The sequence below is a fragment of the Triturus cristatus genome, chromosome 9, assembly GCF_964204655.1.
Source record: "Triturus cristatus chromosome 9, aTriCri1.1, whole genome shotgun sequence".
Taxonomy (NCBI): domain Eukaryota; kingdom Metazoa; phylum Chordata; class Amphibia; order Caudata; family Salamandridae; genus Triturus; species Triturus cristatus.
In genome coordinates this window covers 1,003,702,342-1,003,716,305 of record NC_140592.1, presented here as the reverse complement: position 1 = coordinate 1,003,716,305, position 13,964 = coordinate 1,003,702,342, and the positions used below count along the sequence as shown (strand labels likewise).

Here is a 13,964-nt window from a genome sequence, read left to right as displayed (position 1 = left end):
ATTTTTGTTTTTATGTTTTCTGAAATATCTTGGCAATTGTTGCTGAGATATTCTTAACAAAAGAATGTTTTCAATGAAGATTGTAGTGTTGACAATAAGGATCCTGTCAATTGTTTAAAAGAGGAAGGGTGTTTCTTCTTAAAGTCAGTGCAACGTATCTTTCAATGCTTACCCCAATATTGCCATCCTCCAAAAGGCATGTGCAATGCTGCTGATTTCTGTGAAGAATCAGTACACCATTCCTTGAACTTGCTACAATATTAGCCCCTTCAGCCAGTGCAGATGCTCGCACTACTTCGAAGGAAGTGTCCGAAAGGAATTCTGGTTGTTTCTCAATCATCTCAACTGGATAGATCATTCAGATCCTTCCTGCATTTCTTTAAACACTGCATTTAGCATCTGAAATTAGCAATTGGCTGGTGGAGGCACGATCGATTCCTACTCTCATTGCTAGGAACGCACCAGCAAATCTCTTCTGAATAGCAGACTCTGTCTTATCATTTTGGTCCTTAAGGATACTTGCCTTCGGAATGGAATTTGCAGCCACAGATTTGGAGATCTTTTTATGCATGTCTTTCAGCTAGTATAAAATGAAAATGAATCTAAGAATGCTTATTTTATTAAAGTCCTTCCATTTTTTAATTATGACATCCATAACATGTTGATGACTGGGTGAGTCAAGAGATGGCGCTCATAGGAATTGTCTCAGAACAGGTTGAGGGAGCTTCTTTCATTGGTGCATTCTTGGTAGTATTTCAGGTAGAAGTTCTTTGTCTATATACTTTCCCCTTTGGTCAGTAGTAGGAAATATCAATCTCATTGTCGTTAAAGTCCGACCCAGAGGTACATTTTTCTTGCAGTCTTTGACGATTTGTAGCAAATTGAATATTTGCCATGGTCTCTAATACAATTCTCCTGATCCTTAAATCAAAATCCGACTGAGCAGAACCCTCCTGCCTCCAACTTATCTTCTTAGGTGGTGAGAATGAGATGAGGAAGAGATGCCATCAACAAAATATTTTTGTCGAATGTTTACCCATTACAGCAAAAAGAAAACAGTTCTGTTTAACAAGCAACAACCTCCCTGTGTCTAGCTATATTTTATCTAAACTCTGGTGAGAGGCATCAGTTAAAATCAGCAAAAATGCACATTCAATCAGAAGGGGATATGCCCATGTGCAGAACCCACTGCCCAGCGCACATGTCAGAACCAGTTTAAGAATACACTTTGAGGTGAAGCAGCAGAATCCAATCACTTGTGAACCCCTCCTTCTACATGACTCAGCTTGTCTGACATTAAGAAAAATAAATGTCCCTTCCTCTCCAAACCCACCGACATCAACTGCGGAGTGCCCCAGGGCTCATCACTCAGGCCCACGCTCTTCAACGTCTACATGGCCTCCCTCGCCGCCATCGTCAGACAGCATGGGCTCAGCATCGTGTCCTACGCAGACAACACCCAGCTCAACCTCTCACTCACGAAGAATCTCGACGACACTAGACTCTGCTTCCAGGAGGGAATGAAGAACGTGGCAACCTGGATGAAGGACAGCTGCCTTAAACTTAACTCGGAGAAGACCGAGGTCCTCATCCTCGGACACTGCAACTCCGCCTGGGACAACTCCTGGTGGCCCTCCGCCCTCGGGAACACTCCCACTCCTACAGACCACATACGCAACCTCGGCATCATCCTCGACTCTACCCTCACCAGGAACCACCAGGTCAACGCCGTCGCTGTCTCCAGCTTCAACTGCCTGCGCATCCTCCAGATTCAACTGCCTGCGCATCATCCGCAAGACCTTCAGATGGATCCCCCGACTGCAGAAAGACCATCACCCATGCGCTCATAACCAGCAGACTGGAGTACAGCAACACCCTATACGCTGGAATCAACAGATCTCTCCTTCACAGACTCCAGACCATCCAGAATGCCGCAGCCAGACTCGTCCTCGGGACTTCACGCCACTAATACATGACTCAACACCTACGAGAGCTCCACTGGCTCCCTGTCGAGAACAGGGTCACTTTCAAGCTCCTTACACATGCCTACAAATCCCTCATCAACATCAGACCCAAATACCTCAACGAGAGACTGTCCTTCCACGTACCTAAGAGAAATCTCTGCTCTGCCGACCTCGCCCTTGCAAAGGTCCCCCGGATCCACAAGAACAGAACAGGTGGGAGAGCTTTCTCCCACATCGCGGCCAAGACCTGGAACGAGCTCCCCGTGAACATCAGATGCTCCCCAGCCCTTCACACTTTCAGAAAGGACCACAAGAAATGGCTCTTCGACTGATTTGGAGCCCCCCCCCCCCCGCGCCTAGAGACCCTCATGGGTGAGTAGTGCGCTTTATAAAACCCTGATTGATTGATTGATTACCTTACTAAAACGAGCATCTCCCCTTGTTTGTAGCTTACAGATATAGATGGCACATACCTCCTTCTTGCAGTCTTACCAAGAAGGAGAATCTGCTACTCAGTTCCATTTTGTTTCAGCCTGATCTTCTACTGTCCACGGAAAGCAGAATCTCATTTTTCTCCCATTTCCAAAAATGTGTTTTGCACAACCCTCTCCTTCTGTGCTTGGCGCAGACAGATCCTGGCATGAAAGTTGGGAATCTGAGCCCGGCAGGTATCACTATTTCCTGTCCTAGTCTCAGTCATTCGATATTTGGAAAAAACAAGAAGCTCTAGTGGTAGGCTCAACCTTCTATTGCCCATTGAGTGGATAGAGTTTCAATTTACTACTTGTTCTTTCTCGTTTGAGATTAGTTCACTTCAAAAGTAATGAGTGGGACAAGAGACGCAGGGATGATAAAGCAGTGACACGACCGTCTCGCGGAGCAGCGAGGATAAATCAATGAGATAGTCAGTAGAAGAGAGCAGCAGCACCTGTTGCCTATGAACTATTACCACCCTACACTGCAAAAGACATGACCCCTCAGAATTGTCTACCAGTAAAATGTTTGCTGAAGCCCAGCACCATCAAACATCAGCACAAATTAAGCACTGCCCCTTATAGTTCCCTCCCTGGGAATGTTTACTTCCTTTCCCTGACTAAAATGCTGGCTATTTCTATAAATTTTTGAAAGTTAGGAAGGTGTATGCATTTTATGGTGCAGACCTACGCTTACAGAAATGATTGGGGTGCTCACATCATTTGATAACGAGTAATGTATGTTTTAGGTAAACCGTCTTTTCTTGGTTAAACACTGATTTGGAATTGGTAATTGAATTTTGACCCATGCATAACCCCCAGTTTACGTATGGGTCGGTGTTACGAGTTTGGTTTTATTTAACCCATCCAATAATCAGATGTATCAAATAACTCAACATTTGTTGAATTCGGCAGGTCAATCCTGCTGAAATTTAACAGGGAGAAGCATACAATATTTACCGTATCATGTGGATTGTGGTGCTTTAAACACTAAAGTCCGCATGTTCTTCCCCAGAAATCAGTAATTGGTGCTATTTATCACACCCGATAAATAACAAACACGTTGGTTTTGTTATTTACCAGATGCGATAACTAGCACCTATACATGCAATCGGACCCTAAATATGAGGAGTAGGACGTTGTATGGGAAATGACAAGTCCCGCCTTATGCTTTGACAACAATGCAGAACAGTGGAATTGGTCCTGCGGTATGTTAGTTCCTTGCTTGGATTGCAAGCCCAAAGAGATTTGAGGTGCGATTTGTCAGACGGTTTAAAGTCACTGTGTGGTAGAATGAAGGGAATGCTAGGACAGGCAATGTTCCTGTCTAGGGTTATCATCTGTCTCAGATTGATCAAAATAGCTTGGGATTTCACTGATCTGTTTAGGTCAGATGGAATGCCCAACTATTGCATACAGAATTATTGTCTCAAATAAATATTGTATTGTAAATATCATTTAAGAAGCTATTGTCCCAATGTGTAGAGATTTTCTATTATGGACTAACTCTTTTTTATTAAGGTCCACATGTCATTGACTCAGCTTTCTGCCTACAACCAGTGGCGGTAAGCGATAGCAAGTTGTGGAGAATGATACACAACTCTGAGACAACAACCCAGAGATTGTCCACGATCAATGGACACATTGAACATTTAAAGAGGAGAGTCAAGAAAGGGGAAAGAGAAAAAGAAACCAGTTGAAGGAAAGATCCCATCCAATCACCCCCACCCCACACCCCCAACTCTTCTGCACCAGTAAACCCAGCGTCCCACACCCTGCAGAAAGATACTTATTGAGGGTCAGGATCGGCGCCCAGACCCATGATAGGGTCTAAGTGTCCTCACTGTCATCTCGGGGAGCAATTTCAATATCTGAAGGTATTTCGGGCAGGTCACCTCTCGGAAATCTACCGATCAGATCCTAATAAAAGGGGACCATAGCTCTGGAAACACAGCCGCCCTATTTTCAGCCAACAGTGATGTATGCTCCTTCGCCAGGGTAACCCAGAATCTGTGTAGCCACATTATGTGGTCCGTGACTTCCTCTGTTCCCCAGGGTGCGAGGAGTACATGACGTACAGCATTCAATGCTAGTGCCATTTGCCTCTCCCGAATCAACCGCAAGGGGAAGTTCGGGGGGTTGGGGTAACCCTAAGACCGTGTATGCAGGGAAGCGGGGTGTAGTTGTGTCAAATGCTAGGTCAGTGTCGTTCAAGACCTGGTCCCAGTACCTGGCCAATTTAGGACAGTGCCGAATTTTCAAACAGAAGTTTGAACAAAGGCGCACCAGCCCTATAAGGTGCGAATTTTCAATGTAGCTAGATTTTAGCAAGTAATCAATAAATCGGAATGTTAATTCAATGAGTTGCGTATGATAATGTAATCCAAACACTTAATGACAGTGTTAAATGAAAAACAATGTCAAATGAAAAACAAATACAATGGTGTAATACGAAATAGAACTCATGAAGGTTGCGATGTCAGAGGTCAGTTCATATTACATGGCGAATGTCAATGTTCTTCAAACAAAACTTCACAAGTGTCTATAAAGCAGAAGTCAAGAATCTTCTTTATTTTCTTGTTCCGAAAATTTCAAAAGAATAGATGCTTTCAAAACAACATCATGGCGTCCCAATGCATTTCGGTATCAACACCTTCGTCAGGGGAATGCTGAAAGAATGCATATGTGTATATATTTATATATATAATATTCGTTTCTGAGATGCAAACAAGTATAATGTGAAAAGCAAGTAATGTATTACACATAAAACATTGTTAAAGCCATAACATCCAGTGTTATACCAGCCAATTACATATTTGATAATAAAACAACAACAATCGATAATCTGAAACAAAACTTTTTTGAAACGGAGCACTTGAAAACATGCAGACTAATGTTCACATTTATGCCCAAATGTGCTTCGTGTGATAAGCATGAAAAAAGAAAAACATGAAAGGACATCAAGAAGGATTTATTGTGAAGGGCCACCGAAACCACATGAACGCAGCAGTGTAAAGGGCCAGAGATAGAGTGAGCGTCTACGTAATTTCCACTAATTCCCCGTACACCTATGTGAAGTGATCTCCTTAAGTAAATGTGATGGGAGGGCTCACCTTCGATAGTCTCTGAACACTTGAAAGTGTCAAACGCGAATCTTATGTTGCCGACTGACGATACTGAAGGAATCAAGGGGAACAAACAGAGGTATTGCCTCCAAGTGTCTGGCATCCAAGGCCAAAAAGATTCAAAGTAGAGAAGGTAAAGGGTTCCCACTTACTTAACCGCTGTTTGCCAAACACGTGCACATGAAATGCACCGCTAACCCGGAAGTTTGCGGTGACGATGTATCGTAGGCGTCTGTATGAACAATGAGGGCAACAATGAGTACATAAGTTACCGAAAGTTATCTATGCTAGAGAACTAATCAAATAGTGAGTGCCATGGCACTGTGTTCAGTTACCTGCATCAATATGTTTCACAGTTCCTCCGCGGGATTCAGTTTGCTCAAAGTAACAGCAGCAAGGATGTGTAACCGTGCGAAAGCGATGCCGTGGTAAATATAGAGAAAGGACTACATAACGTGCGTCAGTATGTGCCTAACATAGAGAGAGGACTGATCTGAGAAGTGAAACTGCTCTAAGTGTGCAAACAGCTGAATCTCAAACGAATCGAGTATACGAAAACTCAAGCCACATGTACAAATAATAATGTGAATCAAAAGCGTCTAAAGAGTATGCAAAGAGATAAGAGGTAAACACCACAGTACACCATAGGGAATCCAGAGGGTATGGAATACAACTGAAAGGACAGGGTATGGAATACAGCTGAAAAGACGGAAGTATAAGAGTGTAAAAAAACTACACAGATGAGAAAAAATAAACGAACATAACTCACAAAAGAAACCTCATAAGCAAAAAGACACATAAAATCTAAACATTTCTGTAATCAATCTGCGCTTTTCAAATCTCCATATATACAAACAGGATAATGAAATGTAGAAAGTGATGTGAAAAAATGTTAATTAGCAGCTAGCTATTAACAATCACATATTATCAGAGAAAATGAATTAATTCAATTTTATCATTCAGACCACATGGGCTAAGGGTTTTCAAAAAACGAATCCAGAAAGTTTCTCTTTGTGCCAAATGTTTGTTTGGGTCAACATGTGCTAGTGCCGATACTTGTTCAAGAACAGTGAACCGTAATTGAGGTATGGTGTGTTTATGTGTGAACCAGTGTGCTGCTAAACAGGATTTCATGTTGGATGTGCGAATGGAGCTTTTATGTTCGGTCACCCTTATTTTTATCTTCCTGGTGGTCCTCCCCACATAAACCAGTCCACAAGGACATTTGATGGCGTATATCACCATTGCTGTGTTACAATCAGAAGAGTGTTTTAGCTTGATAGGTTTGCCCGTGTGAGGGTGTGTGAATGTATCACCAACCATCACATTGCCACAGTGTCCACAATTGTAACACTTTCTCATGCCAAATCGAGTGGGATTGACAGATTCTTGCATCTTTTTGGCTAGAATTTCCTTAATGTTTTTGGATCTGGAGAATGCGAAGATAGGTGAGCACAGAAAACTTCTTTAAAATCATGTTCTTGTTCAATGATCTCCCATCGTTTAAGAATGCACCGTTTGATCGCTGTAGCGGCTGTGGAATATTTTAGGACATAGACCTCCCGTTTGGAAACAGGTTTAACAGTTTTCTTGAGAAGCTGCGATCTGTCCATACTGTATGCTTTCTGTTTGGCTGCTTCTAGAATTGATGTAGGGTAACCCCTCTCCAAATATTGCTGAGACATGGTTTCTATGTCTGATTTACCTTGGCTGTCATCCGAACAAATTCTTCAAACCCTGATGAATTGGGATAACGGTAAGTGGTTTTTTAGGGTTAGGGTGTGAAAGCTGTTGTAATGAAGTGCGTTATTTCTGTCGGTTGTTTTTTTTGAATAATCTGGTTGTCAGTCGTGCCTTTTGTCTCGATAAGGATGTCCAGATAATTAATAGTGGAAGAGTTGATGGAGTATGTGAATTTAATGTGTGGATGACAATCGTTCAAAATTGCAATAGCACCTTCCAACGACTGTTGGGTACCTCTCCATAGGATCAAAATGTCATCAATGTACCTAAGGTACAGAAGTAAATGATCAGTCCAAAGCTTGTTGTGCAGAATGTGTGTGTCCTCGAATTTTGCCCCACTTTAGTCAATTTAGGACAATGCCACAAGAGGTAAAGGAGGGAGCCCTTTTGGCCACAGCCCTGCCAGCATTTTTCAGAGTGCCCCTTATTCCAGCTATGTATGTGTGCAGGTGTAAGGTACCGATAGGAGGCAATATTAGAGGCAGACCCCGTACCGGACATGTCGTGTACTGTGTGATGTACCCTATAGTAAATGTCACTCCATTCTTTGTTGGAGAGGAGGTGCCCTAGTTCATCTTCCCAGCGTATATGGCCCTTGGTCTTCGGAGCGGAGCTCCCGTCAGAGAGTAGAGCATTGAGTTCAGAAATAAGGCACTTATCTCCATCTTTACACGCCAGCCATTTCTCAAAATGGGTGAGTGGGCGGGAGGACCCAGGCTCATAGCTCAGGAGGTCACCCAGTGTCTCAGCTGTGCATACTGGAACAAATCTGCCGCCAGAAGTGAGTAGTCCTTTTGCAGCTGGTTGAAAGGGATAATCCCCGAGGGGTTGAGAGGTGAGCCCACGCACTTGCGGCCCCAAGAGATTTTCTATTATTAACTTCAATGGGACTATGTTTTTGTAGAAGATTGTTAGGACGCAATATTTATGGTAGACAATATTCTGACTACAATATTCTTGTACCATATCTCCTTAAAATACTCACTGCATCCAGATGCTGCCAGTTGCACGTTTACCTGTAGCTATGGTTGCCACCTAGGTCCATTTACTCAGAATGATTTATGATGATTTTGGAGGTGGGTTTTTGTTTGGCATCAAACAGGTGATTTTGGACATGACATTATAGTTGTCTGAATGAAAACTGTAGGTTTTGGGGAATAATAAAGATTCAAGAGGATGAGAAACAGAGGAACCACCAGTACGAGAAATGACTCCTGAAAGGAAGTTTAGTGTGTGGGCAGGTGAAGTATTAGGAAAATCCATCCTGCAAGGTCACCTTTTATTGAAGAAAGTGGTTGGGAGGATTAAGGGGAGGGCCTTAGGCAGGAGTAATCCTCAACCTCTTATATGCATCACAAGTGAATCATCCCAGTTGCTATAATTGGTTCTTCTTTCATTAAGCTTTTGTACTCTGCTCCACTCTACATAAACTGCAGTGCTCATAGCCCCTGTAGATGTCTTCTGCTTATTAGGTTAAGATTCATATAAAAGGAGTCACTGATGTCTAAGTCAACCAGTAGGAACAAAACACAACACTTAAATGCAACATTTAAACTCTAAAATGGTAGACTACTGCGCTTTTTAAACCTACATATTTAGAAGCTCACTGGTAGTTTAAGAAATATTAGGATATTGATAAAGATGCACTGTACTGCTACAGTGTTTGGATCATGCCCTGTACACTCTAAACCACCATCGCTCTGAACCACAGTTTCTCCACAAAACCAGGAACCGCAGTCACTCTGCATAGCCTTGACCATGCACTTTTTCCTCTCACTTGTGACTCGCACAATTTCACAATACCACAGCACACCTTCAGCCACACTGCATACATTTACCAGCAGTCGGCATACCCTCAGCCATGCTCTCCATGCTTTTGGTCGTGCTCTGCTAGTCCAGTCACGATCGATGCCCTGTTGAAATATCACCTTGGTGGGTAAAGGACGTTGAATCATGTTTGCTACACATCTTGTCAGAGAGACTAGTAGTGGGAGGAAATGCGTTAAAGAGAAGCTTGCAATGAGTTAAAAAAATAAATACCAGTACCTTCTGCTTTGAAGCTACTGGTTAGTGTTTGTGGACAGCTGCACATCATAGGCGTCTCTTTTAACCACTTTACATTATCCCATGCATGCATACACGATCAAGGAAATATTGCACGTACACAACCACAGTCAAGCAGACAACCATCAGCTAGATGTGGCAATGACTTCAGCTCTTGTCAGCCACAAAAAATGTAACATACAAGAAGGCTGTTGAGCTACCAGCAAAAGCAAAGTATGGTGCCAGACCTGTAATAGATGAGTCTTGCCCTCCAGGAATGGTTGTGATTTCACACCTTGAAAATGCCCATCAAACATAGAGACAGAAGATGTGAGGATTTATACCCTTGTGTGTATTGTCAAACAATCCAACACTAAAAGTGAGGACCTTTATGATGATATATTCCTATCATTGAGCCATTACCCAGAAAACATTTGTCTTAACTTTCGACTTCTGGGGTGTCTGCGTACTACTGAGTCAGAAACTTTCTCCATTACTTGCACAGACTATATACAAACATTTAAGGGGCACTTACCTTGATCTCTATACCTTGCTCCTATGAAGCATATAGTTATAAGCTTGCACTAGATACTGTTTTGGTAGTAAGAGGTATATATGCACCACCAGGTATATATACACCAACAGGTATATATACACCAACAGGACAGTCAAAGGGTTCATAGAGAAGGTCTCTGAATCTTGTGCTGTGAATCATCCTACTCTAGAGTTCAATAGCTGTTTTACTGTGCCAGTCTACTAAGCCATATAGCCCTTGAGTGAGTTCTCCACCCATTTCCTGAGCTCATTTGGTCCTAGAAGTGATGGGCTGCATATCCCTTCGCCTGTTCAGTTCTTGAGGGCTTAAGCCTTCACATGCTGGTAACTGGCATTTTATCCCCTAGGCAATTTACTGAGTGTATCCGGAGCTTCCAGTTCTTGAGGTGATTTGATGTGGTGCTTGTGTTGTTAACCTAAATGCATCCGGTCTAAAAGTGGAACAATCATGTGCCTTTGAGCTGTGTTCTTAGTTTTTTTTCTTTTAGATGTACATATGCATATATTTTTTTACGCTTCTCTCTTGCAGCATCCATATTATGGCTCGGCGAACACTGAAGCTCGCATATGTTGCAACTGCTGCCTTGGCAACATCCGGTCTATACATCTACGGCAACAAGTATGTGGATCCCACCGATTTCGGCTTCATCAGGATGGGACGAGCTGTATTTGCTGTAGGTTCAACGTGCATGCCAGAGGTCGTCATGTGTATTATTGAAATGTGTTGTTTGAATGTCTATGCATAGATGGGTGTCTCCAACCTTTTCTGTAATAAGAACTTCTTAAGTTCAATGGGAATTAGCCCGGGCTACTAATATCAATAGTGTTGTACTAGTGACCACATCCAACAAGATTACATTAGTGTCCACTTTATTTTTTTAAGATTACCAACAGTGATCACTTTACCGCACCAGGCAGGGTTGCCAGTGATAATGTAAAAAAGCTTGTTACTTAGAATGCGTTTACATGGATAATACATAACAGCCATAACCAATAATAACCAACCAAACATGAATGATTACTCTTTATATTAGCTGTAAATGTTTTGGACATTCAAGCACATTTCGACAAAATCAACTTCTCAGTTCTGCAAATACTCATTTTCATTTAGAGTACGCATGTTTCCGTTTTGGTATACATATATAAATTCAGACAAGCAAAAGATTATAATTTAGTAGGCTGAGCTGCACACAGGAGAGCTACTTACAGGTAGCTGGCCTCATACCAGTAGCTTATGAGCTGCTTGTTGAAGAGGCATGGCATAGACTAACGCAATGCTTAATGTGGTATTCTCCAAGGTTGCAACAGGGTGTAATCCATTTTCAGTGCTTTAGTGCAACATTGTGGATCATTCGCTTGAAAACACTGAGAATTTAGCCACAAGGGCTTCTCCCTTCTCGAAGCGTGATTTGTCCCAATCCCATGGTCTTTCAGAGCAATGCTAATACTTACATGTATGTTTCAGACCATTCTTTAGCAATTTTTCAAGAGCAAGTGTAATTGCTCCTGTCTGAAAAATCCTTATAGTACCCTAGAATGTTAAAAACAAATTTATTCTAGTGTATTTGAATACAATGAATTTCTTTTTTTTTTCAGTTTCAATTAATTAATACTAGGAACAGAGTAGTATGATAAACATTTCATCATAATAGAGAATATTTTTTGACAAAACCTTGAAAAATACAGTGAAAACCAAGTTATAAAATAATAAAGATACTAGTATCTGATATTGAATAAATTCAGAAAGAGGCCATTTTTAAAAACATTTTAAATATTAAGTATAGTAAAGGTAACTGGGAGAGAGAGGGGGGAAAAAAGGAGGAACCAAAGGATTCATTGCCATAGAAGCATAAAAATTGATAAGAAACTACTAAACTATACTCGCTAACCGATCATCTAAACATAAAATTAGATACATGCATTCAAAGCAATTACAATAAGAAACTGAATGTCAAAGGGGAACAATGGCATGTGGTAAACAGCATGTTCTGGGTGGTTTTAAATTCTCTGAGCAAATACCATCCGTACGTGAATTTGTTTTACTACTATTATTTAAAAAGGTGGTAAGAGGTAACAAAAATAATTCATTGTTATTCTTATAACTAGCAAAGGACAAAAAAGCCCTATCCAATCTAAAAATAGGAAAAAAACAATGCTACCAAGTGTTGTATGAAATGGCAGTGAACATTTCCAATTTAAAGTAATCTGTTGAACAAGCAACAGCAAGGAATAAATCAAACAATTTGTTTTTGGATAAAATAGGAGCATAGTCGGCTTCAATCGAGCTATCTTGAAAAAGATATAGAATTTTAAAGAGTTAGTGAGAATGAAACAATTTATTAATTTGATGCCAAACCCCGTGACAAAAGGAAAGGGAGGGAGTACACCAAAACAACATATTCATTAAATCACGAATAGGAGAATCACAGTACCAGCATTTACTGGTGTTTCCTAGGGAAAATGTAGCCAGACTAGAAGGGGTACTATATAACCTGTTTTAGATAAAGAACAACGTTTGTGTCATATTAGCTCTTCTGCAAGTGTTCTAGAGTTTCTCCCACATTTTATACCAAAGATAGAGGCTACTGAAAAATTCAAATCTGCTTCCCATAGTAGTTCTACTTGGATTTTTCTCTCAAAGAGCCTAAGGGGGAAAGACATTTATAAATCAGAGATGCCTTTGAGGAGGAAGTTAGAAATTCTGCCACGATTTTGTCTGAGGAAGTACAGGGGGATTTGACTTCCAATGTGAGAAAAACGTTGAATAATATATTCATTAAAAGGGTAAAATGGGAAAGAAAGGAGGTGGGATATTTGAAGGCATTCTGAAATTATGGGAATGAAAGTGGATCATTGTGCTTAAACCCAGATTTTACCCATAGTCCTCCAGGAGAGGCATTCATTTTTATATTTGATTAACTGATTGTACTACGGAGAGGACCGTAACAACTCATCCTGGGAAGTGATAATAGATCACAGACATGGTTTTAGTAACCAACAAGTATGTCTGAAGAGTGGAGAGGATGTCATAAAGAAGGGGAGGAGAAAGAGAGAACTTCCTGTGGAGTGAAGGGCAGAATCAATGATTTCACCACCACCAGCCATAATGGGGAAAAAGGAGATAATTCAGTTTGGAGCCAAAGAGCCACTTGTCGTAAGCAAAAGGCATGATGGTATCTGCGGAATTCAGGACAATTTAGCCCACCAGTTGACTTAAATCTTTTGAGTTTAGATAGTGATATTCTTGACTTTTTGTGTTTCTATAAAAATTGATGAAGAAGAGAGTTGTTTAAAAAAAAACTGATTAGGACTATGGACTGGTATCATGGACAACATAAATAATAACTTTGGGGAACTCATCATTTTGATCGACTCTAAGCGACCCCACAGGATAAAAACAAGGGGTTCCAGGATTGTAATAAAGATTCTATTATATTCAAGTTTTCTTTGAGATTAATATGCACCGTTTGAGAAATAACATTGCTGAACCATATACCTAAGTATTAGATTTTAGAAGAGGTCCAAAGAAACCCAGAAAAATCTAAAGGAAGATTGAAGGCAGTACTTGTTGAGTGGAAGAATCTCAAACTTATCAGTAATAATTTTATATCCAGAGACTGCTGAGAAAGATGATATTTCAGTGAGAAGATCAGATATAATACTATCAGGATTTGAAATGAAGAAAAGTATATACTCTGCATAGGCAGCAAGTTTCAATTGCTTATCCCGATAGGAGAAACCCGAAATTGAGGAATTAAGGCGAATATGAGAAATAAAAGGTTCCAGTTTCAAAATAAATAATAGTGGCGATAAAGGGCAACCTTGCCGAACTCCCTGGTGTAAAGTAAAGGATGCTGAGGGTTTGTCTATTAGTTAGTACTGAGGCTCTAGGGGAAGCATACAATAAAGAAATCAAGGATATGAAATAAGGACCAAAACCATGGCATCTGAGAGAATGATTTAAGAAATTCTATCAAAGGCCTTCTCGGCATCGATTGTTATTGCTGGCAAAGGAGTTTTTAACAGATGGGGCCTTACTCGGCACAGTAAACAATTACACA

The 13,964-nt window shown here is 41.0% G+C and overlaps 1 protein-coding gene across 1 annotated transcript in view; it reads left to right on the top strand.

Annotated features, from left to right (window-relative positions):
* The window catches only part of ADCK1 (aarF domain containing kinase 1), an 805,280-nt gene that overhangs the window by 45,452 nt on the left and 745,864 nt on the right, over positions 1-13,964 (top strand). The window contains exon 2 of the mRNA XM_085626629.1: positions 10,433-10,577. Within this exon, the coding sequence (XP_085482755.1) occupies positions 10,443-10,577 (135 nt within the window). The 5' untranslated portion in view covers positions 10,433-10,442. The remainder of the gene's footprint in view (positions 1-10,432; positions 10,578-13,964) is intronic.